The sequence below is a fragment of the Bos mutus genome, chromosome 3 (genome assembly GCF_027580195.1).
Source record: "Bos mutus isolate GX-2022 chromosome 3, NWIPB_WYAK_1.1, whole genome shotgun sequence".
Lineage (NCBI taxonomy): Eukaryota > Metazoa > Chordata > Mammalia > Artiodactyla > Bovidae > Bos > Bos mutus.
In genome coordinates, this window is record NC_091619.1 from 102,108,609 (window position 1) to 102,131,318 (window position 22,710).

The 22,710-nt window shown below is 51.9% G+C and overlaps 2 protein-coding genes across 2 annotated transcripts; one reads left to right on the plus strand and one right to left on the minus strand.

Annotated features, from left to right (window-relative positions):
- The first annotated feature begins 11,739 nt into the window (after positions 1-11,739).
- GUCA2B (guanylate cyclase activator 2B) lies at positions 11,740-14,918 on the plus strand. Its single transcript, XM_005888965.3, has 3 exons — positions 11,740-11,832; positions 12,953-13,139; positions 14,857-14,918. The coding sequence occupies exons 1-3, from the start codon at positions 11,740-11,742 to the stop codon at positions 14,916-14,918; spliced, it is 342 nt and encodes a 113-aa protein (XP_005889027.1).
- Positions 14,919-18,709: 3,791 nt separating this feature from the next.
- GUCA2A (guanylate cyclase activator 2A) lies at positions 18,710-20,462 on the minus strand. Its single transcript, XM_005888966.3, has 3 exons — positions 20,388-20,462; positions 19,139-19,337; positions 18,710-18,774 (listed from the first exon to the last, which is right to left on the minus strand). Exons 1-3 carry the CDS (start codon positions 20,460-20,462, stop codon positions 18,710-18,712), a joined length of 339 nt encoding a protein of 112 aa, XP_005889028.1.
- Between the last annotated feature and the right edge of the window lie 2,248 nt (positions 20,463-22,710).

The window sequence follows — 22,710 nt, forward strand, 5'->3', positions numbered from 1 at the left end:
GTAACACTCTGGTGAGCGTTGGTGATCATGGGACAGGCTATGCCCATGTGGGGCCAGGGGAAATCTCCTTTAATTTTGTGGCAAACCTGATTCAAGAAAATAATGAGGGAATTCCCAGAGTTGTTAGGACCCTGTGCTTTTACTGTTATGGCCCCAGGTATCTGGTTGCTGAACTAAGATCCCACAAGCTGTGAGGCCGTTGATTTGACCAATACGCTCCACCTTTACAGGGGTTACTCCAAGTTCACATGACAACAGCTACAGGGAGGGATGAACGGTTAAATGCACTCCACTTACGGGTGCCTAGCCTGAGCGTGGGTGATTCAGGGACTCTGGCTCCTCCCATCTGTGAGCTCATCCCGCTGAGCCTTGTCATCACCCGAAACCACTTAGTAAAGGAGGGAAATTGGGGTGGAGAAGGTGCACTGCCCCTTAAGATCCTTGGAGTGTGAGTAGCCCACATCGCCGCCTCTCACGTTTTAGTGATGAAAGCCAGCCATGTGACTAAGCCTAACTGCACATCGCTGGCCGGACAGCTGCTTTCCAGCCAGGACTGTGCCGTCTGACAGGGGAGAGGAAACTGCCAGACGGTCCGCCACCTCTGCCGCAGGGAGTGGCTCACCACTTGCTACCCTCCGTTCCAAGAGAAACCAAGAGGAAAAGAAATGCCTCCCATATCACAGCACTGTCCCAGGTCAAAGTGATGGCAAACCATCTGTTATAACCAAAGTCACCCAGCCACATGTTTCAAAGGGGAGTCAGAGAGCAACATACGTATTTGGGCATCAGCCTACAGGGCAGCAGCCGAGCGGGTAGCCTTTGCAGATCCCAATGCAACAGACACATTCCCTTGTCCCTGAGCTAGAATGACCTTCCTGCAGCCAAAGCCAGGCTCCCAGTGGAGCCAATGTGAAGGTGTCCTCCTTCCTTGCTGGGGACCACTCTCTCCTACAAAGAGGCTGCCATACAGGCACCTAGGGACACCCAGCCAACATCAGGCTCAACCGACTCAGCCAAGGGAGCTGAAGACTCCCAGCACGCCTTGCCCACTCTGTCTCTAAACAGTGCCCCAGGAGCACGTGCCTCCAGACAGCAGTGGGTCGGCTTGTCAAGCCTCTCTCCAGAAAGCTGAGACACAAAGCGAATGCCAATGATCCCCCATACCCGCGAGGAGGGGGATGCAATTATAGCAAATTCTGCTTACAGTTCAGATTCAATATTTGGAAGGGATAATCCCGAAATAAGAGATTGCCTGATTTCTCTCCCCAGCCCGTGAATGGTTCATTAGCTCCTATTTGACATTTGATGGTGGAGTCTGATTGGCCTTATTGTGAGAGTTGGACTTTAAGAAGTCCCCAAGACCGAGCAATCAAGTTTCACAATGATCCCCAACTGCAAATTTCAAAACATAAATGGCAGCTGCGCCTTGGACATCAATCCCATGAATGCTGCGGGGAATTTGTATTTCATCCTCACTTAATGAAACTCAGTCCTGCTTGGCAAAGCGGGGGCCCCTGACTCAGCAGTTAGGATTTCCTCAGCGGCTCAACCCTGGTGCTGCAAACAAAGAACCCCCAACTGGAGCATCGGTAAAGATGATGTGCCCCAGGCTTGTGTGGGGCCACCTGAGCACCGAGTCTCTGAGGAATGTGAGATGAAGGCTGAGCCCTGGAGAGGATGCTATCTGTGGAGGTGGGTCCCTTGCACCCAAACCAGAAACAAGGTAGCAGAAGCTAGATTCCATGGAGGGGGCACAAGGACCGCGGGAGTTCCCAAGAAGGAGAGGAAGGGCATGGTCTGGGCTGGCTTCCCGGAAGAAGGGTGCTAGGCCGGACATGGGAGAGGACTGGGGAAGCATCCCGGGGCTGAGACGTGAGCAAAGGGCTGGAGGGGGCCGACAACTCCCCACTTCCTCGTTGGAGGTAGGCGGTGCCTCCTCGGGGTTCCCGCCGCCTCCTGAGCCTCCCCACTCCCCACGTCCGCCACACAGTATTGACCTCACCTGTCCTCATCGACCATGATGAGCCCTTTGAGATCAGGGACCGTCTTATCCATTTCTGAGCCGTGAAAGTGAAAGTGTTAGTCATTCAGTCGTGTCTGACTCTTTGCAACCCCGTGAACTGTAGCCTGCCATGCTCCTCTGACCATGGAATTCTCCAGGCTAGAATACTGGAGTAGGTAGCCAGCCCCTTCTCCAGGAGGGGATCTTCCCAACCTAGGGTTCAAACCCAAGTCTTCCACATTGTAGGCAGATTCTTTACTGTCTGAGCCAACAGGGAAGCCCCTTATTTCTGAGCCCTGATGTCCAGCAAAGAACTGAAGCTCAATAAATGTCAATTGAATGAAAGACTACATCCAACCTTTATGTATCAGCATATATAACAATATGTTGCTATTATCACCTTGCTGGTGGTGGGGTTACAGGAACCAACATCCAGATCATTTCTTTGATACATCAGGATTCCACGACTCCCAAGAACTTCTGTGAGGTAGCAATCATGAAGAGGACTTACTCTTTCCTTCAACTGTTGCCCTGAACCCTTAAGAGAGATAGAGGGTAGAGAGAACGAGGAGACAGCTATCAAGGGTCTACGATGTGCCCAGCACTTTGAGGGATGCGTTATATCCACTCACCGCTCATACAGGTCAGTATAGTGTTTGTGACACCAGCTCAGGAACTCTGCCACATATAAGCTGTGTGTTCTCAAGAAAGTTAATAAGCCTCTCTGTGCCTTTGTGTTCTCTGTAAAAGGAGAGTTTTCTACCACCGAAGGCTGTGTGAGAAAGCCATATGTTTGTACTTGTAAAACCCTTAGATCAGGGCTGGCTCATTGTCAGCCCCCAGTGAACACTCACTGGCCTTTCTGTGCCCTCATCACCCCACTTCGGTCACCAAGCTGTGCTGTTTCCATCTCACTATCGAGACAACTAGCCTTCAGTGAAGTGAAGGATTTGCCCAGGAGTCCACAGCCGTGTGACCTCGGCTCTACAGACTTCAAAGCCACAGCACTCGGGCTTCTGCTGGAGGTGAAGAAGCGAGAACAGTCCAATCCGGCTGCCCTGGGCTGGACGCCTTCCCGGGTCCTCCATTAGTCCCCCAGCTTCCACGCAGCTGTGTGAAGGCTGCTCCCCCAGCCCCGGCGTCCACCCTCCATCCCGGAACCCCCACCCCCGGGCCCAGGCCTGCCTCAGGTGGGACCCTGGCCACCACCCGGCCCCTGTGCACATCCAGGCGATAGAGGCCTCCCTTCCAGCACCTGGCACACACTGGGACACCCCGCTTCCATAGAGACATAAGCACACACGCATGCTCACACGCACATGCCTACACGCTTACGTCTGCACATGTACCCACAGCAACATGCAGATGCCTACGCAGACAGCCTACTCGTGATCACGTGCTCTTACACACGCATGCACATGGACATGCACACTCACCTACCACATGTGCACACACCTGCTCCCCTATAGACACAAAGAGCACCCATACATACACATGTTCACAGCCGGCAGGCATGCACACACGTGCTCACACACACCTTTGACCCCAAGGGGAGGAAGGCAGAGACGCCGACAGAGGCCAAGGTCAGAAGCACACCGTCCCCTCCCAAGAGGGCAAGACTCAAGTCTTCTGTCTGAGCCAGCTTCTGTCTGCAGCTCAGGCTTCACCAGACCCTGGAGGCCCAGCGTCCCCCGCTTCACCACGGTTCTCTTGCTGCCTCGGGCTGCCCCCTGGCTGCCCCCAAGCCCTGCTGTCAGTACTGGGTCCTGCCTGTGGCCTGAACTTTCTCCTCCCTCTCCACCCCACTGCGGCCCTCTTGTTCACCTCAGCATCCACTATCTAGAGACCACACAACTCAGACCCCAGCTAGCAAGCAGGGACTTTTTCCTGACGACCTCACAGGCTTCCCCTTCTGTAGACTGTCACAATCATGTTTGCAGGACACCCCTCACAGCCAGACATAGACATGCGGACTGGGGCTTCCCACTGCGTCTCAAATCAGTCTGTCTCCTCACCCTTTACCTCTAAAGGGTTGGCTGAGACAATGATGCCCTAAGGAACAAGGACAGTTGGCTTCCTCTGCCTGCAGTGTTCCTTGACTGTCACCAGGGGGCAGCCCTGATCCACTTATTTGCGTTTTTGAAAACCATACCCAACCCCCAGTCCATCTAGACAATGAAGCTGGGTAGAATACAAACAGACTTAAAGGGCTGTGTGTGTGGAGGTGGGGAAGGTGAGGGGGGTGGGGCAAGATCAGTACCATATGGGTAGACTGGGGAAATAGATCAATAGATTAAAAGGGAAGCCACTGGTTGAATGAGCTTCGGTGTCATTAATGTTGGGGTACAAGCTTACTCTGAGTCTTCCACTGACCAGAGCAAAAAAATGAAACCATTCACTAGGTCACCTACTTCTTCAGGGAAATGCCATTTCATTTGGGAAACTGGAAAACCACTACACCTCAGTTTAAACAATTCACCATACCGGATCTTCTGCTAGACCCAATACACTGATTTTTCTTTAAATTTGTCATCTCTCCATTGCATGCTTTAAGGTCAACATTAAGAACTCTGGCTCTAGAACCAGACCTCCATTCTCACTGTGTCCACTTCCTGTCCTCCTCTCCTCTCTCGATCCCACTCCAATCAGGTTTCGTCCACTACTTTCCTGAACCTGATCCTGTCAAGGTCACCAGCCACTTCCATGTTGTCAAATCCCATGGCAGTTTTGTCTTCATCTTACCAGAGCAAACCCAGCACTTGACCCCACAGAGCAGGCTCTTGTAGCTGAAATGTTTCTTTGTTTGGCTTTGAAGACTGATCTCTCTTTGGGGGGCTCTACCTACTGCTCCTTCTCCATCTGCTTAGCTGGTTCCTCATGCTCTGCTTTACCTCCAAATGCTGCAGGACCCTGTCACAGCTCAGCCCTGGGATCTGGCCTCTTCTCCTTCCAGTTCCTCTCTCAGTCCAGTTCCAAGACCCTAAGAATCAGATCCTCCCTGGTGACCACAGCATGTACATCAGCGGCCCACGTCTCTACTCAGAGGTCAAGTAGGCATTTCATACTTAACATGTTCAAACTGAACTCTCCAGACCCTCATCTGACCTGCTCATCCCTCCTTCCCATTTGGGTAAGTGGCAGCCGCATTTGATGTGGGTCAACATTACAATTGTCCTTGACTCCTCTCTTCATTCACCCTTCACATTCAAAAGAACAGAAAATCCTGTGGGCTCTGACTTCAGTGAATGTCTAGAATCCAACCTGTTCTCAGCATCTCCATTCTGACCCCCCATCCAAGCAACTGGCACTGCTCTGTGGACCGTGGCCTAGTCTGGTCTGCTGGTGACTGTACCCGTTGTGCCTAGAATAGTGCTTGGAACATAATGGGCCACCAGCAACTACGTGCTGATTAAATTATTGTACGCCCTAGAATAATTTATGTGCACATATGGCACAAAAAGAATTTTGTTTCTTGATAAATAATTTCACAGCTAAGAACACTAGTTCACAATGTTTTCACATTTTTTGAACAGTCACCAGGCCCCTTGCATATGACAGGAAGATGCTAACAAGATGAATGAGGCTCAGAGAAGTAGAACGTTTTCCAAGGCCAAACATTTAGTGCTTGGTGGAGTTAATCTTTGAATCCTATTCATTTATTCAATTCAATAGGTATTTACATGCAGAGTACATCATGAGAAACGCCGGACTGGAAGAAACACAAGCTGGAATCAAGATTGCCAGGAGAAATATCAATAACCTCAGATATGCAGATGACACCACCCTCATGGCAGAAAGTGAAGAGGAACTAAAAAGCCTCTTGATGAAAGTGAAAGTGGAGAGTGAAAAAGTTGGCTTAAAGCTCAACATTCAGAAAATGAAGATCATGGCATCTGGTCCCGTCACTTCATGGGAAATAGATGGGGAAACAGTGGAAACAGTGTCAGACTTTATTTTTCTGGGCTCCAAAATCACTACAGATGGTGACTGCAGCCATGAAATTAAAAGACGCTTACTCCTTGGAAGGAAAGTTATGACCAACCTAGATAGCATATTCAAAAGCAGAGACATGACTTTGCCAACAAAGGTTCGTCTAGTCAAGGCTATGGTTTTTCCTGTGGTCATGTATGGATGTGAGAGTTGGACTGTGAAGAAGGCTAAGCGCTGAAGAATTGATGCTTTTGAACTGTGGTGTTGGAGAAGACTCTTGAGAATCCCTTGGACTGCAAGGAGATCCAACCAGTCCATTGTGAAGGAGATCAGCCCTGGGATTTCTTTAGAAGGAATGATGCTAAAGCTGAAACTCCAGTACTTTGTCCACCTCATGCGAAGAGTTGACTCATTGGAAAAGACTCTGATGCTGGGAGGGATTGGGGGCAAGAGGAGAAGGGGAAGACAGAGGATGAGATGGCTGGATGGCATCACTGACTTGATGGATGTGAGTCTCAGTGAACTCCGGGAGTTAGTGATGGACAGGGAGGCCTGGAGTGCTGCGATTCATGGGGTCGCAAATAGTCGGACATGACTAAGCGCCTGATCTGATCTGATCTGAAGCACCAATTATGTGCCAGATATGTGCCAATTATAGACTTCCCTGCTCAGCTGGTAAAGAATCCGCCTGCAATGCAGGAGACCCCGATTCAATTCCTGAGTCTGGAAGATCCTCTGGAGAAGGGATAAGCTACCCACTCCAGTATTCTTGGGCTTCCCTTGTGGCTCAGCTGGTAAAGAATCTGCCTGCAATGTGGGAGACCCAGGTTCGATCCCTGGGCTGAGAAGATCCCCTGGAGAAGGGAACGGCCACCCACTCCAGTATTCTGGCCTGGAGAACTCCATGGACTGTATGGGGTCGCAAAGAGTCAGACACGACTGAGAGACTTTCACTTTCACTTTCACGTGCCAGGTATTGTTTGCGGAAAACAGACAAATTCCTTTCTAGTGGCAAGAGAAATGTAAGAAATGAAATGCTCATATATGACAGGTGCTACAAAAAAGTAAGGGGACCAGAGTGATGCGGAGGCTTTCTGAGGTAGGATGGTCAGGAGGGATCTCTTTGGGGAAGTGGCATTTAAGCAGACGTGGAGGAAGTGACAGGAGAGCCATATAAGTTCGTGAGTGAAGAGCAGACTTCCAAGGTAAGCTACCTTTAACATGTTTGGATGACAACAAGGAAGCTGGTGTGGCTGGAACCAAGAGGGTGAAGTGCAGAATTTTGCAATGAGTTCAGAGATATGAAGGGGGCCAAAGGGACCTTCAGGGCCAGTGGAAGCCTTTGAATTTTACCTTGAGTAAAGTGGAAAATCATTAGTGTGCTCAACAAGCCCGGGAGAGACATGGTCTTAGATTTCAACAGGATCACTGCGACGGCTGCTGCAAGGAGGCCTGAAGACAGGAAAGAGATCTGTTTGGAAAGCTCTCGGCCAGGTTGTGGTGCCCAGATGTTTGATCAACCATGAGTCTAGATGTTGTTGTGAAGATATTTTTGTCAGATGTGATTCATGTTTACAGTCAGTAGAGTTCAAGTGAATAATGTGTGTGGGCTGCATCCAATCAGCTGAAGGCCTTAGAAAGACTGAGATTTCCCGAAAAAGAAGAAGGAATCCTGCCTCAAGATTGCAACCTGGAAACCCTGCCTGAATTTCCCACCTGCTGGCTTGACCTTCAAAATTCAGACACACGACTGCATCTACATTTCCAGCTGCCAACCGGCCCTACGGATTTCAAACTTGCCACCCTCAGCTGGCAAATCGAGCCAATCTTTTAAAACAAATCTACACAGTTTACCTACAAAACAAAAACAGTTGCAGGAGTAGAAAACAGATTTATGGTTACCAGGGGGTAAGAGGGTGGGAGGGATAAACTGGGAAATTGAAACTGACATATACACATGGTTGTTGCTGTTTAGTAGCAAAGCTGTTTCTGACTCTTTGCAACCCCATGGACTGTAGCCCGCCAGGCCCTTCTGTCTGTGGGATTTCTCAAGCAAGAATACTGGAATGGGTTGCCATCCCCTTCTCCAGGGGATCTTCCCAACCCAGGGATCAAACCTGAGTCTCTTATGTCTCCTGCATTGACAGGTGAGCTCTTTACTGCTGAGTCACCAGGGAAGTCCAACATATACACATTATTATATATAAAATAAATGACTAGTAAGAACCTCCATCAAAGTCATTCAGTCATGTCTGACTCTTTGAGACCCAATGGACTATACAGTCTATGGAATTCTCCAGGCCAGAATACTGGAGTGGGTTGCCATCCCCTTCTCCAGGGGATCTTCCCAACCCAGGGATTGAACCCAGGTCTCCCACACTGCAGGCAGATTCTTTACCAGATGAGCCATCAAGGAAGCCCGTATAGTACAGGTTAACTCTATTCAATACTCTGTAATAACTTTTATGGGGAAAGAATCTAAAAAAGGGTAGATATATGTATATGTACAACTGACTCATTTTGTTGTACACTTGAAACCAACACAACATTGCAAATCAACCATTCTCCAATAAAAATTGTTGAAAGTAAATAAAATCTAGACAGGTAGAGACAGAAGATGGAGAAGGAAATGGCAACCCACTCCACCATTCTTGCTTGGAAAATCCAATGCACAGAGTAGCCTGGAAGGCTACAGTCCATGGGGTTGCAAGAGAGTCAGGCACGATGGAACAACTAAACAGAAATAGAAGACAGATAAGAAGAGAGAAGAGAATATATATAAATATTTAACAGAATCAGTTCTGTTTCTCTGGAGAATTCTAATACAAAGTGCTTGCAATAATCCATGAGACCAATGATCAATGATGATCGTTTGCACCTTGGCATTTGCAATGGAGATGGTGAGACATGTTGGGGTCCAGAAACATTTCAAAGGTAGAATAAACTGGATTGGTTAATGAGTTGAATTTGGCAGTTAAAACAAAGACAGGCATCAAGGATGACCCCGAGACTTTTGACCTGAGCAACTTGATGAATGATAGTACCCACACCTGTTCTGGGAGATGCTGAGGAGATAGATAAATGAGTCTGGAGCCGAGGGGAGAGGTCAGGCTAGGGTATTTATGGCATTCAAGTCCTTAAGATTGGAGAAGATCCCCAAGGGGGTGATTATAGACAGAGGACAGTAATCCAAGGACTGAGCTCTGGAGCCCCTGGGGATTCTAAGCTCTAGAGGTCAAGAAGAGAAGAAAGAAACAGCCAAGGAAACTGAGAAAATGGGCCAATGAAACTGGTAGAAAAAGTGAAGAGCATGTGTCCTAGAAGCCAAGTCAAGAAGACGCTTTATTCCAAGAGTGATGGCGTGGTCAGCTGTGACAAATGCTGCTGGGAAACGGTCAGTTTGGGGTCATGGAGGACTGTGGCGGTGGGCACTGGGCAGGGGATCCATTGTGGAGAGAGGAGCAGCCCCAAAACACACAGAGGCAAACTGTTTCTCACTTTGTCTCCACGTCTGAGGCTTCCACACAGGGACCGGAGTCCAGGCTGGCCCGACAGTCACTTCCCATGTCCCTCAAGAAGGCAGTGCCCTGAGAAATGTCAACACATGCCGGCTGATGGGGGCAGTGGCAGGAGTGTGCGTCTGTGGCATGATGGATTGGTGAAGAGATTAGGAAGAACAGGGTTGAAATATGAATCTGAGTCAGGCTAGGCAGATGGGGAAGTTGCACCTTGTTCCCAGGGAAAGAATGGCACGTCCCTGGCTGGCAGAGGGGGAAGACAGAGAGGGGAAGAAGGCCACAGACATAGGATCCTCTAAATACTACAGGCTGGCCCTTGTCTCTTGGGGCCAGGCCAGGGAGGCTGAGCTTGCCTGATGGAGAGAGCGGGGACGGGGGATTTGAAGATCGGAAGTGTTGCAGCTGCAGCTTCAAAGGTGGGGCCTATCAGGGAGGCCGCCATGGGGAAGGAGAGGCAGGCGGGGAGACCACGACTCACAATGTGGGCCCCAAGGGCCAAGCACGTTCTGGGGAAAGGGAGAGTCATGGGCTAATTTGGGATGGGACTGTCCAGGTTTTCCTCCCAATAGCCACTGGGAGGTGGTCCATTATTCCCTCCACTTACTGATGAAGACTTGGAGAAGCTGCCCAAGGTCACACAGTTCAGAAGTGCTGGGGTCTGGGTTTGAACATGGATATCCTTATCTCCAAGGCCCATGTTCCTTTTTTCTCCCATAAGCTGAGCAGAGACAAGAATTCCAGAGAGAAAACGTGCTGCACACACCACATGCTTGAACTCGCTGGGCTTGTAAAATGAACTTCATTTGTAAAAGAAAGACAACAGTGATACCTGTTGCAACATATTGAAGGGGATTCTGCTCATAGAACAGCATGGTGCCTGCGTGTTTGAGAAGAGAGTTGTTGTTTCTGACGGTTATTTCGGTTTACAGATAAGAAGTCATGTAAGAGTCTATCAAATTCTTTGTACTCAGAAGAGTAGGCCAAAGTCTGGATTCAAAGCAAGACAATGGGAATACCAAAGTTCACTCAAACTTTTTCCATTTCATCCCAAGATAAGAAAGAAGGGGATGAGCATGCAGACCGGTGGGGAGCAGCCCTGAAAGCATGAGATGGGATTAAGCTTTTGCAAAAAGGATCAGCCTTAGGAAACACAGTGACATCAGATTTTAGCCACAAATTGGAGAGTGGGCCCGGAATACCCAGATGGGCTATCTGGGCTTCAGTTCAACGTTAAGCATGGAGTACCTCCTGCATGCCAGGCTCCGTGCCTGGCAGGGCAGAGCCATGGGATGGGCACTGTTGACAGCTGTCCTGGCTGGCGGTGGTGATGACGCCCTTGCGGACTTTGACCCAACCTTCCATCACGGAGATGGTAGGTCACACATTGCCTCGAATGGCAGCTGTGAGATCAAGGGACCTTCAGTGGCATGCGTTACCCCCAGACAAGGACGAGCTCAGGAGGAGCCAGCCTCATCACTCTCATAGCAGCCTCATGTGGTGGGTCCTGTCACAATGCCCCTGTGATGGAAGAGGAAACTAAGCTCAGTTAGAGTTGATGCGACTTGACAAGATCACTCGGCTGCAGCAGGATCAGGATTTGAACCCTGGTCAATCTGTTCCCAAAGCAGGTGCTCTTTCCTCCAGGCCAGGTTAGGACTTCGGCTTCTAAAAGGCATCGACAGGTGAGATGGACGATACCAGGCCCAGGTGTACCCATCACTTGGGAGATGGCCAGCAGAGGCAGGATGAGGGGCTGGGCAGGCACTGATCACAAGGATGGTCCTTCAATAAAACTGGGGAGAGGAGATGAGAGACACAAGATCTAGGGATGGAGAACCCTGAGGTCAGCCTGATATCTGCCCACCTGTCTGCCTGCACCTTTTGACCTGAGGAAAAACCCTAGGCTCAACTGGGGCAGATGCCTGAGTCCCCACTCTACTATCGACTGGCCCTGTTACCTGAGACCAGGTGCTCTACCTCTGGAGCCTCGCTCTCCCTGGCTATGAAACGGTCTCCCCTCACTCCACCTGCAAAATGTCTTGCACACAAGGCAGGCACTTAACCCAGCATCATGCTCCTGTGTTCTCTGGACCTCTCTACCCCCATCAGCCCCAACCCCCGTCCTGGGAGTGGGCCCTGGGCTTGTCAGGGTGCCAGCCAGCTGTCAACCCCGCCCTCACTGGCCAGTTAATGAGTGACCAGGGTGCTGGAGGCCAGCCTATAAAAAGCTGCCAGATGAGGAAGCAGGTGGGAGCCAGGTGGACGGCGGCGGGACACAGAGAGAGCGAGATGGCCAGCAGGGCGGTGTCAGGGTACCTGCTGTGTGCGGTTGCCCTGGTCTTCCTCATGCTGCTGCAGGGCACACAGTCAGTCTACATCCAGGTTTGTCCTGAAGGTCCCCACAGCGAGAGGCTGGGATGGAGAGGGAATGCTGGGAAACTCACTAAGGACAGTCCAGGACCCAGGGCTCAGCCCAACACCCAATCACACCACAGGGGCCAAAAGAGCAGGTGGGTGGAAGCAGCTAGAATGCCAATGACAGCGATGACAGTAATGATAACAATAAATGTGGTCATTCTGCGTTGCTCTCCTCAAGAGCCCATCCCGGTCAGAGGTCAGATGGGGAATCAGACATAGTGCCTGCCTTGAAGAGCCCAGAAGGGGAGGGAGACTTCTTTAATGCTCCCACGACTCTGTGTATCCTCCCACGTGTGGGTGGAGAGGGGATGATGGCCACCAGAGAAGTTTGCTCAGAGAGTTAACTTGAGCTGACATTGCAGGATGAGCAGGAGGGATCTAGGCACAGGGACCAGGACTGCTCCAGGAAGAGAAAGCCCCAGCATACAGAAAGGCCCCAGGAGAAGACAGCAGGGGTGCAGGTCTCCTCTCAGGGCAGCTGTGAGGCTAAAAGGAGTCCATCGATGGAGGCAGGGCCTGCCTGCACTGTGGCAAGCTGCCACTGGGCTCCTGGGTAGCACATTCGACTGGGCATCCTGGGGAAGGAATAAGGAAATTCTGAGGTGGGGTGTGTCAGCTTCCCCCTGCAGCCTTGGCCTTGGAGCCAACCAGCTGGACTAGGCATTGCCATCATTTTTCCATGTTGGTTCAGGGGCAATCACGCAGTTACAGGGGTGGGGGGGGGGGTGGTGCCTGGGTACCAGGCACCTGGGAGGAGTGGAGTGTGACTGTCTCTGTCAGATGAGGTTCAGAGTGGGGAAGAGACGGGCAGCCGGTGGAATTTGAATCAAAGTCCCCCCCAGCCCCGTCTCCAAAGCCCATGCCTTGAACCGCCATGATCACAGCCTTGTTCAACCTTATCTCCCAGTTCGCCTGTGGCACAGGGGGATGTGAAGTGTCAGGCAGCACCTCCCACCTGCCAGGTGGTCTTCCACGCCTCAACTTTTCAACTCCATGAGAACAGGGATGCTCCCTGGTCTCCTGGCAGCACCCTGCCCCCTTCCCTGCTCAGGCTGAGATGCCTGAGGTCTCCTTCCTCCTCCAGTACCAAGGCTTCCAGGTCCAGCTGGAATCGGTGAAGCAGCTGAATGACCTGGTGGGTCAATGGGTGCCCAGCCCCGGCCTGCAAGACCAGAGTCCCCAGCCCTCTGTGTGCCATCACCCGGCCCTGCCGCTGGACCTCCGGCCCATCTGTGCCTCTAAGGATGTAGCTAGCATCTTCCAGGCCTTGAGTGAGTCCCCCCTCCCCCACGGAGCCACCTGACCCTCATGTTCTCGCCTCCCTGCACCCCAGGTCCTCTACCTCATGAGGTTTCTGTTAAGCACCTAGTGGCTGAGAATAGGGAGATTCAAGAAACTCAGCCCCTGCCCTTCCCGGCTAGGGCGCTGAAATCAGCCATTCAAGGAGCCCCTTCAGTCCCTAGCAACCTGGCTGGGATAATCAGCCCTCCTCCAAGACTTAACAGGTCGGGGGGAAGGGACACTGGAAAAGGATCCATAAAAATCTCTGCAATACATGGGGCGACCAGGGAGGCACAGCGGGGACACAGGAGAGAGATGGCTCATGTCTGGGGACATGAAAGGGAATCTGAAAGGCTTCCAAGAGGGGGTGACATCTAAGCTGAAATGTGCGGGATGAAACAGCTGATCAGGAGAATGCAGGAACTGGCTAGCACTTATTTTTTTTCCTTTCGATTTTATTGGAGTATCATTGATTTAGAATGTTGTATTGGCTTTGGGTATACAACAAAACGATTCAGTTATACATATACATCTATTCACTCTTGCTTTTCCAGATTCTTTTCTCTGTAACCTGAATTTATAACCTATATCTATATAGGTTAATCTATAACCTATAGATTCTGATATCGGTTATCACAGAATATTGAGTAAAGTTCCTTATGCTGTACAGCAGGTCCTGGTTGGTTATCTGTCCTATATATAGTGGTGCTCAGGGGCAAAGAATCCATCTGCAGTGCAGGAGACACAGGGGACATGGGTTCAATCCCTGAGTGGGGAAGATGCCCTGGAGGAGGGCATGGCAACACACTCCAGTATTCTTGCCTAGAGAATCCCATGGACAGAGGGGCCTGTTGGCCTACAGTCCATGGGGTCACAGAGTCGGACACGACTGAAGTGACTGAGCACGCATGCATGTATACTAGTGTGTATACGCTCATCCCAAGCTCCTGATTTATCCCTCCCACCTCATTCCCCCTTTGGTAACTATAAGTTTGTTTTGGGTATCTGTAAGTCTGTTTCTATTTTGTGAATAAGTTCATTTGTATCATTTTTTAAAATTAGATTCCACATAGAAGTGGTGTTCTGTGGTGATAGTCTTTGTCTGATGGGTGTTGTTCCGTTGCTTAGTCCCTTAGTCCTGTCCAACACTTTGTGACCCCATGGACTGTAACCCACCAGGGTCCTCTGTCCATGGGGTTTCCCAGGCAAGAATACTGGATTAGGTTACCATTTCCTTCTCCAGAGGATCTTCCCAACCCAGGGATTGAGCATTTATCTCCTGCATTGGCAGGGGGATTCTTTACCTCTAAGCCACCAGGGAAGCCTGACTTACTTCACTTAGTATGATCATCTCTAGTAGCCAGGATTTACTGAGCACTTACTAAGTACCAGGCCCTGGGTCAATCCCTTTGCCTGCCTGCTATCCTCACTACCCCTTGGCCAGGCTGATACTGTCTGTTGAGCAGGCAGGAAAACTCAGGCAGGGTTTGAGTGACTCGCCCAGACACTGCTAGGAGGACAGGACATGGGACTTGAGCCCAAGCCTCTCACTCTGCTTTTAAACTTTCTTGCTCTCAACCTGTGACAAAAATACCAGGCCCCTCCCTCAGACCCTCTCAGAGGCAGGCCTTCTCTGGCTGCCTGGTCAGTGACTCTCTGGACCACAGATGTTTCAGGTTCAGCTGACAAGTGTTTTCCTGCACCCAGGGACCATCGCTAACGACGACTGTGAGCTGTGTGTGAATGTTGCCTGTACCGGCTGCAGCTGAGATGGCCTGGGTGCCCTGAACTCACCCAGGAACCTTGCCCCCACCAGTCCGCTGCCTTCAGAGCCTCCACTCCCATCCAGGCTCTGGGGGTCCCCACCACCACAGTCATCCCCTTTCCTCCAGGGCCCGACAGCTGGATCTGGTGCAAAGCAATTGGAACCACAGTTGGAGAAGAGTTTGGTTCCTGGAGCAGCCCTGCTGCTGAATAAAGATTCTCCACCTACACTCGGAGGCAGGCGTCCATTTGTTCATCCCCAGGAGGCTTAAGCAGAACTTCCCTAGGTTAGCTTCCCTAACCCCTGAGTTAGGCATTTTTCTGGTTTCCTTGTCTGTGGAGTTGATTCATTAAGCTCTGTTTCATATCGGAAGAGTGAGGCTGTGAATGGAAATGAGTCGCCTGGGATCACAGAGTTGGGAAGGCACAGAGCACCCAGACCCATCTGACCCCTAAGCTAAGCTCAGGGCCTGGCCCAGCTACAGAGCCAGAGCTTCTGTGCTCCTGATGGAGTTGGGGGACGATGAGGGGAGAAGAGGAGAGAATGGGAGGAGGAACGGGGCTCTCTCCTGAAGGTGGGAGTGGGGTGGGACAGGTGGAGAGAAGAGCCACTCAGTGCACCTTCTGGGCTGATTCTGCCCATGCCCCCCAACCCCCTCTGCCTTAGTGCACCCTTGTCCTCCTTCCTGGGCTCCCCAGGACCATCTGGCCAGCTCCAGGTGGGAGGCCTTCCTTCCCTCTCTTCACCCTGGTGGCCCCGAGGAATATTAATAATCCCAGCATCTCCTGAGCATCTGCTACACCCTAGGCACTGCTCTGAACTCTCTGCAGATATTAACTCACTGAGTTCTCACAACAGTCCAGTGCAGCAGATACTTCATTATTATCACATCCACTTTATGAGTGAGGGACCCAGGTACAGAGAGGGCTAGTGAGCCCGGCATCACAGGCTCAGCACAATGGCAAAGCAGGCTTCTTCCAGGAAGTCTGGGCCAGGGTCTCTGCTCTGAACTGCCATGTTACTGCCTCCCTGTGACCCCAGGCCCTGACCACAGCTGAGGACATCCAAGGGAGGATGCCCTGCAGCCACCGCCTTCCTCCAAGGGCCTTCTGAGCTCTTCTTGAGGCTGGGGATTCCTGGAAGAAGGGCTTCCCAGGGTGGCTTCCTCCTCGGCCTCTGTCCCAGGTAACCAGAGAGGAGAAAACCCTTGGGTTGTGCCCTCTGAACACAGATCCCAGGGCCATGGCCATGGTGAATCCCTCCAGACTAGCTGCCTGAGGCCAGTGGCCACTCTGGCTCCTTCCTCTGCTCCCTTCACGGAGGCCTGGGGGCCTTTGCAAGGCCTCCTACATCTCTCTGGGCTCCTCTCCTTCCTCTGTCATCACTGCCTCCCAACTCCTACAACCCCTGCCAGCCCAGAGATTCCTCCCTGCCCTGCACCCTGCAGGCTCTCTATGCCCACCATGCCAGATGTACACCATAGCACTGCTCCAACAGTGCCCCTTACCCTTCTGAGGCTCCCCAGTACCATCTCTCATATCTAACCTGAGCCCAGCACCATCTGGCCTCATCTCCCACCTGCCAGGGGAGGAGGCAGTAAAGGCAACTGCCACTGAGTGAGCACCTACTATATGCGAGGCACATGGTGGAGCCATCTGCACAGAAATAATAACAGCGTCAGCAAAGTGCTCACATGGGCCCCCAGGGACCTCTAAAAGCCTTTCCTCTATTACCCATTTTAGTCTTCACTCAACCCTACAAAGTAGGGATTCTTGTCATTCCCATTTTACAGATGAGGAAACTGAGGAATGAATAGGTTAACTAACCTGCCAAAAGTCACACAACTGGTAACGGGCGATGCCTGAATTGACGGAGTGTGGCTTCAGAGTGGGAGCATTAAGTGTTTCTGCCCCACCACCATTCTCATCAAGTGCCCCTGCAACCTTGGGAGGAGGGATCTGTTATCATCTCCATTCTCAGATGAGGAAACCAAGTCTCAGAGAAGGGTACAGAGCCTATCAATGATAAGATCAGGCTCAAACCCAGCCCTGTGCATCTCCTGGGCTCTACATCATCCAGGCTGAACCATGCCAGTGCCATGGACCTTCCTGATTCTGTGTCTGCATTAAACCCCATCCATTTTCTGAAATGCCTTCTGCCTCTCTCCCTTCACACTGATTTTGAAATTACATCCATCCCAGTGCAAACTCCAAGGGCCAATGCAAACGCCCTGCCTTCTCTCCCCATTCACAGAGCCTTACTGACCTCTGCCCTGAAGATGCCTCACCCTCTGATTCCTGAAGCCCAGGGAATCCTGCCAGAATCACCCCGGGCACTTCTTCCTTCCCTAAGAAGGACCCTGGTTGCCTCCTTTTCCCTCATTCCCTCTACCGTTCTCTGTTGTTTGTATTTTGTTTTGTTGTTTTGACCACTTTTTGCATTCTGTTTGCATCTGAACTTTTCTTGCATTACACACACATTCACACACACTATTTCTGTGTGTGTGCTGTGTGTGTGCACACTAAGTCGTTTCAGTCATGTCCAGCTTTTTGCAACTCCATGGACTGTTACCACCAGGCTCCTCTGTCCATGGGATTCTCCAGGCAAGAATACTGGAGTGGCTTGCCATTTCCTTCTCCAAGGGATCTTCCTGACCCAGGGATGGAATCCGATTCTCTTATGCCTCCTGCACTGGCAGGAGGTTTCTTTACCACTAGCGCCTCCTGGGAAGTCAGTACAATTACAATTCCGGTTTTACAGAGGAGGAGATGAGGCTTAGAGTGGGAAAGCGACTTTCCAAACATCACGCAGGATGTGGAAGACCTGAGCAGGACCACAGGGCCGAAACGGTGCAGCTGTTGCTTGCCCTGCCCCCTGTGTACAGGATCAGCCCCGTGGCGGGCCTCACCTGCCCCGGGGCTCAGAGGGACTTCCCCAGACTCCGAAGCCATTAATCCACAGGGAGGCCCAGGGAGCAGCAAGGATGAGGGGGCATAAGGACTCCTCCTGGAGGGGTGAGGAAAGGCTGCCCTCTGAGAGGAGGCACGGGGGTGAGGACTCCGCCCCGAGCAGGAGTGATGTGGTCAGGAATGTGAAAAGTGGAACAAAGGATATGGTGAGAACTATGGCTTGGGGTGTGGGCCCTGGGGGCGGGGCGGGGAGGGCTGGGTGGGTAGGAGGTGGGGGTGGGGCGGGGGCTGGGGGGCAGCGGCAGGCAGGAGGCAGCGCTTAAGTGGTCAATGTGGGGCTAGATTGTGAGGCCCCTTGAACACTCTCCAGCCAGGGGCTGACCGCATAGCCCCTCCGTGCCTGTGTTGGTCATCCAAAGCAGCTCAGGTGCTCTCCTGTGGTTTAGTGGGCTTGATGACTCCGAGGATGGTGAAAGAAAAGCAGAGTTTCCACCTGCCCATTGATGGATGGTGGACTTAAGTCCCCTCAGCGTCTGTGCAAGGAGGCAGCCCAAAGGGGTGCTGGCTTGGCAGAAAGAGTGGCATACTTGCACATAGCACACTGAATCCTGAGCTGGTGAGGGCAGGGTAGGCATCCCTAAAGTGTGATGATGAGTAGACTGACGGATAAAAGAAGGAACGAACGCAACACAGAGAGGGCTCTGGAATCTGGTTTATTAGCCGCGGGTGGGCATGGATCTTAGGAAGCATCAGCAGCTCCGGTGGGGCAGGGGCTGGGCACCCCTCAGGCTGCTCTCTCCTCACTCCTGCATTCGGGGTAGGTTGAGCTGTGAGGAGGAGGAGCGCCCTGCGGGGAAGGGACAGGAGGCAGGGAGTACTATCTGTTCTAGCATCCAGCACAGGCCGCGTAGGCACAGATCTCACACGTGCTTGGATCCGCCGCGATGGCCCCTGGACGGGAGAGATGGAGCCCCGTGAGCGCAGCTTCCCTTCCCCAAAGCTCCCTCCCTCACTTGAGCCAGAGTTTGGACACCCGCCACCCAGGAGAAACCGAGGCCTGTCCTTTCTGACCAGCGGGGCTTTCAGCAACAAACCAGGACACAAGTACCACTCAAGCCAGCCAATTAGAAGAGTCTACTCAGCTGCTACAGCTGAGACCAGAAGAACCCAGAAGCACAACAGAGGGCTTAACAGACCCACCAATCAGAGTAGAGCCCGTCCTCGGAATCCCACCAATCAGAACACACCTCTCCTTCAAGAGCTACAAATCCGGGAATCCATGGGCCCCCGGCTCTTCAGAGAGAGGGTTACTCACCCAGCCTGTCCAGGATCTCCTGGGCGTTGGACTCCTTGCAAAGAGGCTTGAGTTCTTCGGGAAAAGTAGGCAAGCTACAAAGGTTGGAAGCGATGTGTCCACCAGGATTTCTAGGGATCCTAGGCTCCTGGAGCTCCTGGAGCTCCTGGAGGTCCTTGAGCTTCTTCACCGACTCCAGAGAAAAGGAGAAGTCTCCATCCTGAGAGAGACATGTTCGGAGTGTGAGGCCAGGCTGCAGCCTGCTCCCTGACTGCCTCCTCCAGAAGTGACCCCTCTCCCGGCCCAGAGGCACTTGAGCAGTGTTTGCGGCAAATGGGAGCCAGGTACTCCGCCGTGGGGCAATATGAGGTAGTCAGAGTTCAAGCTTTACAGCCAGACACTAGGCTTGGATCCTGGTTTTGCTTTGGAATCATGAACAGGTCATTACACTCCGGGAGCCTAGGTTCTGCATGTTATATAAGGAATGGAGAAAACAGACACGAAGTGTCAGGGACACAATAGGTGTCTACTAGTGGGAGCCATGGTGTTGATCTGTGGGGACCAGAGCTGGGACCAGATCCAGGCTTCCCGAATCCACGTGGCTGTACCGGGTTGTCTTCACCTCTGCCTGAGAGCAGTGTGGGCTGATCCCCTGGCCCCCAGCTCCAGCCTGGTGCCTGGCTGATGTTTGAGAAGCAATAAAAGGCCTCCCGGGGCCTGGCTGTGGAGCCAGAGTGGGGCCCCTAATGAGTGCCAGACTGGCCTTTTAGCTGGCATCCACACCAGTAGGGACACCCTCCCGTCAGGACCTTCAGGGTGTCCAGGTGATTTCTGAGACCCAGGTCAGGGCTTTGGCTGAGAAGTAAGGTCTGGAATGAAACTGAGCTCCTTCACTTCCCAACCACGTGCCCATGACAAATTACAAACTCTAAGGCTCCATTTCCCCCCACCTCTAAGAAATGGGGCTAGCAATCTCTTCTTCCCAAAGTGATCCTGGGGCCCCAGTGGAGCCTGGTCATGGCAAGCACTCTGTAAATTGGCTGGTCACCTGCGTTTCCCTGACTGTTTCTCTTCTCTCTTCCTGATCTTTCTATGAGTTTGAAAACGAAAGGTGTGAGAGGCAGGACTGAGAAGGAGATCCGTGGGGCAGAGCCAAGCCTTAGACATACCGCACCCTCAGTCCCCAGGGAGGGGTTGCTTTATCAGAGGACAGGCCCTGCACCCTATAGGTAGAGAGCAGTCTGGAAAATGGTGGGGACAGAGAACTTACCTTCACGATGACTCCTCCTGTCAGGGTGGCCCAGGCTCCAAGGAGGCACAGGGCGGACAGCAGGAAGGTGTTCATGGTGGCAGCACCCAAGAGAGAAGAGTGACTGGTTCTGGATGCCAGGGGGAAACACTGGGACTTTTAAAGAGGGCAGGGTTACTGAGTAACTCAGGAGTCTTGATGAGCATCTCAGCTGCTTGCTGGTCAATTCAATCCTAATCAGATAAGGCTCAAGACCGCCCTGGCAGATAAGAGATCAGTCCAGGGAAGCGTCAGAGCCCCAGCCCCTCCCTGGATTCCCACTTTAACCCACGACTGGACTGGGTTCTGCATTCATTCACCACCAGGCCTTGTGCCAGGGTGGGGCTGCAGACTGCACCCAGCCCTTAAAGAGGGTGGCCCAGGCAGGGGCAAGTGCAGGGTTATTAGGGGAGTGGGTGGGCAAGGGGAATGGAGGGGCCATTCACCTAGCCCAGGGGCAGGGCAGTTCAGGAAGTTTTCCCAAAGGAGGTTATGCCAGCACTTGGTTTTAGAGAATGGGTGAAAATTTTCTTAGAGAAGGGGCCAAGGGTAGAAGGCCATTTTTTGCTGAGAATGCCACGTGTGGGATAGCAGGGAAGTAAAATAGGCCTGGTAGAAGTGGGGAAATGTGAGTAATTCAGCCTGGGGGGAGGAGGAGGTTTCAAGGGGGCTTCGAGTCCTGAGAGATGACACAACCAAGGCGGGTACAAGGTTTAACCACTGTGACTTTGAGAGAGGACTCCGCTCTGTCATCCGTAGGCCTGGGTTCAAGCCCCATCTACTGCCCCATTTCGATGTATGTGAATTTGGGCAAATTGTTTCCATCTCTGAACTTCAGAGCTCCCTGTATTCTCTCTGGGAACCAACATGATAATGCATATCTCATGGGAGTGAGAATTAATGAGGTTAGAAAGACGCTTACCTCAATGCCCGGCACGCAGAAAGCACACAGTTCAGACCTCTGAGTTATCATTATTTTGGTCAACAGTAGCAGCAGCTTCTGGTTCCCTTTGGCCCCTCTGGGGATCAGCCTCCTGGTCTGAGCCAGTCTGTTCTCATCCTGTGCTGGGTCTGCTGCCCTGTCCATCCAGCAGGTTCATATCTTCCTCAAATGTGTTTTTTCTCCTCCTTCCTGATTCCCTTGACCCCTGCTTCTCTCACCATCTCCCCTCTCCCTCCACCGCATCCCTTTTTTTTTCTGCTCCCCCTCCCACAACTAACTCAGCCTAATCTCCTCCATCCTGGCCTTTCCTGCCAAGCTCAATTCTGACTTCGAATATGTGGTTCCATTTGCCTTGGAAGGTTTTTCCTTCCTCATCACTAGATGAACTCCTACTTAAACGTTAAGGCCCAGATCCAGTAGCCCCCACTGCATCCTCAGCTAAATAACCTCTCTTTGTTCTCACAGAACCAGATAACATTCCCTACCTGGGATCTGGTCGAGTTGAGTTACTTGGGTGTGCGTCTTTGCCCCTCTAGACTCTGACCCCCATGAACTCTGTACTCCAGCAGAGTGCATGTTTATTGTATTCTTTTTGAGCAGAGCCTCCTGGACACAGAGGAAGGGCAGCCCCAGGAGCTGCTTTGTTCTAATCTACAAACCAATCTGGCTGGAAGCCAAGGAGGCTCCAAACAAAGAGGTAGGGGTGGGAATCCCTGGGTGGGGAGAGTCAACACTGAAGGGGAAATTGGAGGGAACTTCAAAGGGGTTCAACCCCAGGGAGGAGCAAGAAACACTTGGTTAACTTGCGCTCTCAGGCTAATCCTCAGAACCGGACTAAACTTCCCTCCTTTTCTAGAGTGTGTGTGTGTATGTACACAGAGGTGTGTGTGTGGACTGAAGTGTGTTAGTGTGTATGAGGGGTGTGTATATGTGCTGAAGTCTACGTATCCAGAACAGCCATGTGGTGGCCTCTGCTAGCTGAGAGCTGGGTGGGAGTGAACACCAGTGGAGGGTTAGGTATAGACAGGGTACAGTAGGGTTAAGGATGGAGTTTGGGTTGAAGGTAAGGCTAGAATCAGGGTAGAATTTATTGTGACTGGGATGGAGGTGAGCACAGGTACAGACCAGGAGGAGTGTAGCTGAGGTTGCTGCTGCCTTTGGAACTGGGGTTGGGTGGACTTGAGCTGGGCTAGCGTAGAAGCTGGGTTAAGACCACTCATAGGTTTCCAGCTGGGGCTGGAGTTACCTTAGGGCAAGATGAAGTAGCAGAGAGTGAAAGGAGTTCAGGTTAGGACTCGAATTCGAGTTTGGGTCAGGGTCAGGGTGGAGCTGAGCTTGGGCATGGGGTAAGGGTCAGGGTCA

Bases quoted from the DNA above. Each gene is read 5' to 3' on its own strand.
- GUCA2B (XM_005888965.3), top strand. From the start codon at position 11,740: ATGGCCAGCAGGGCGGTGTCAGGGTACCTGCTGTGTGCGGTTGCCCTG. The intron at 11,833-12,952 runs GTTTGTCCTGAA...TTCCTCCTCCAG, and splicing joins CACAGTCAGTCTACATCCAG to TACCAAGGCTTCCAGGTCCA. The intron at 13,140-14,856 runs GTGAGTCCCCCC...TCCTGCACCCAG, and splicing joins TAGCATCTTCCAGGCCTTGA to GGACCATCGCTAACGACGAC.
- GUCA2A (XM_005888966.3), bottom strand. From the start codon at position 20,462: ATGAACACCTTCCTGCTGTCCGCCCTGTGCCTCCTTGGAGCCTGGGCC. The intron at 19,338-20,387 runs GTAAGTTCTCTG...TGTCTCTCTCAG, and splicing joins CAGGAGGAGTCATCGTGAAG to GATGGAGACTTCTCCTTTTC. The intron at 18,775-19,138 runs GTGAGTAACCCT...TCTCCCGTCCAG, and splicing joins GGAGATCCTGGACAGGCTGG to GGGCCATCGCGGCGGATCCA.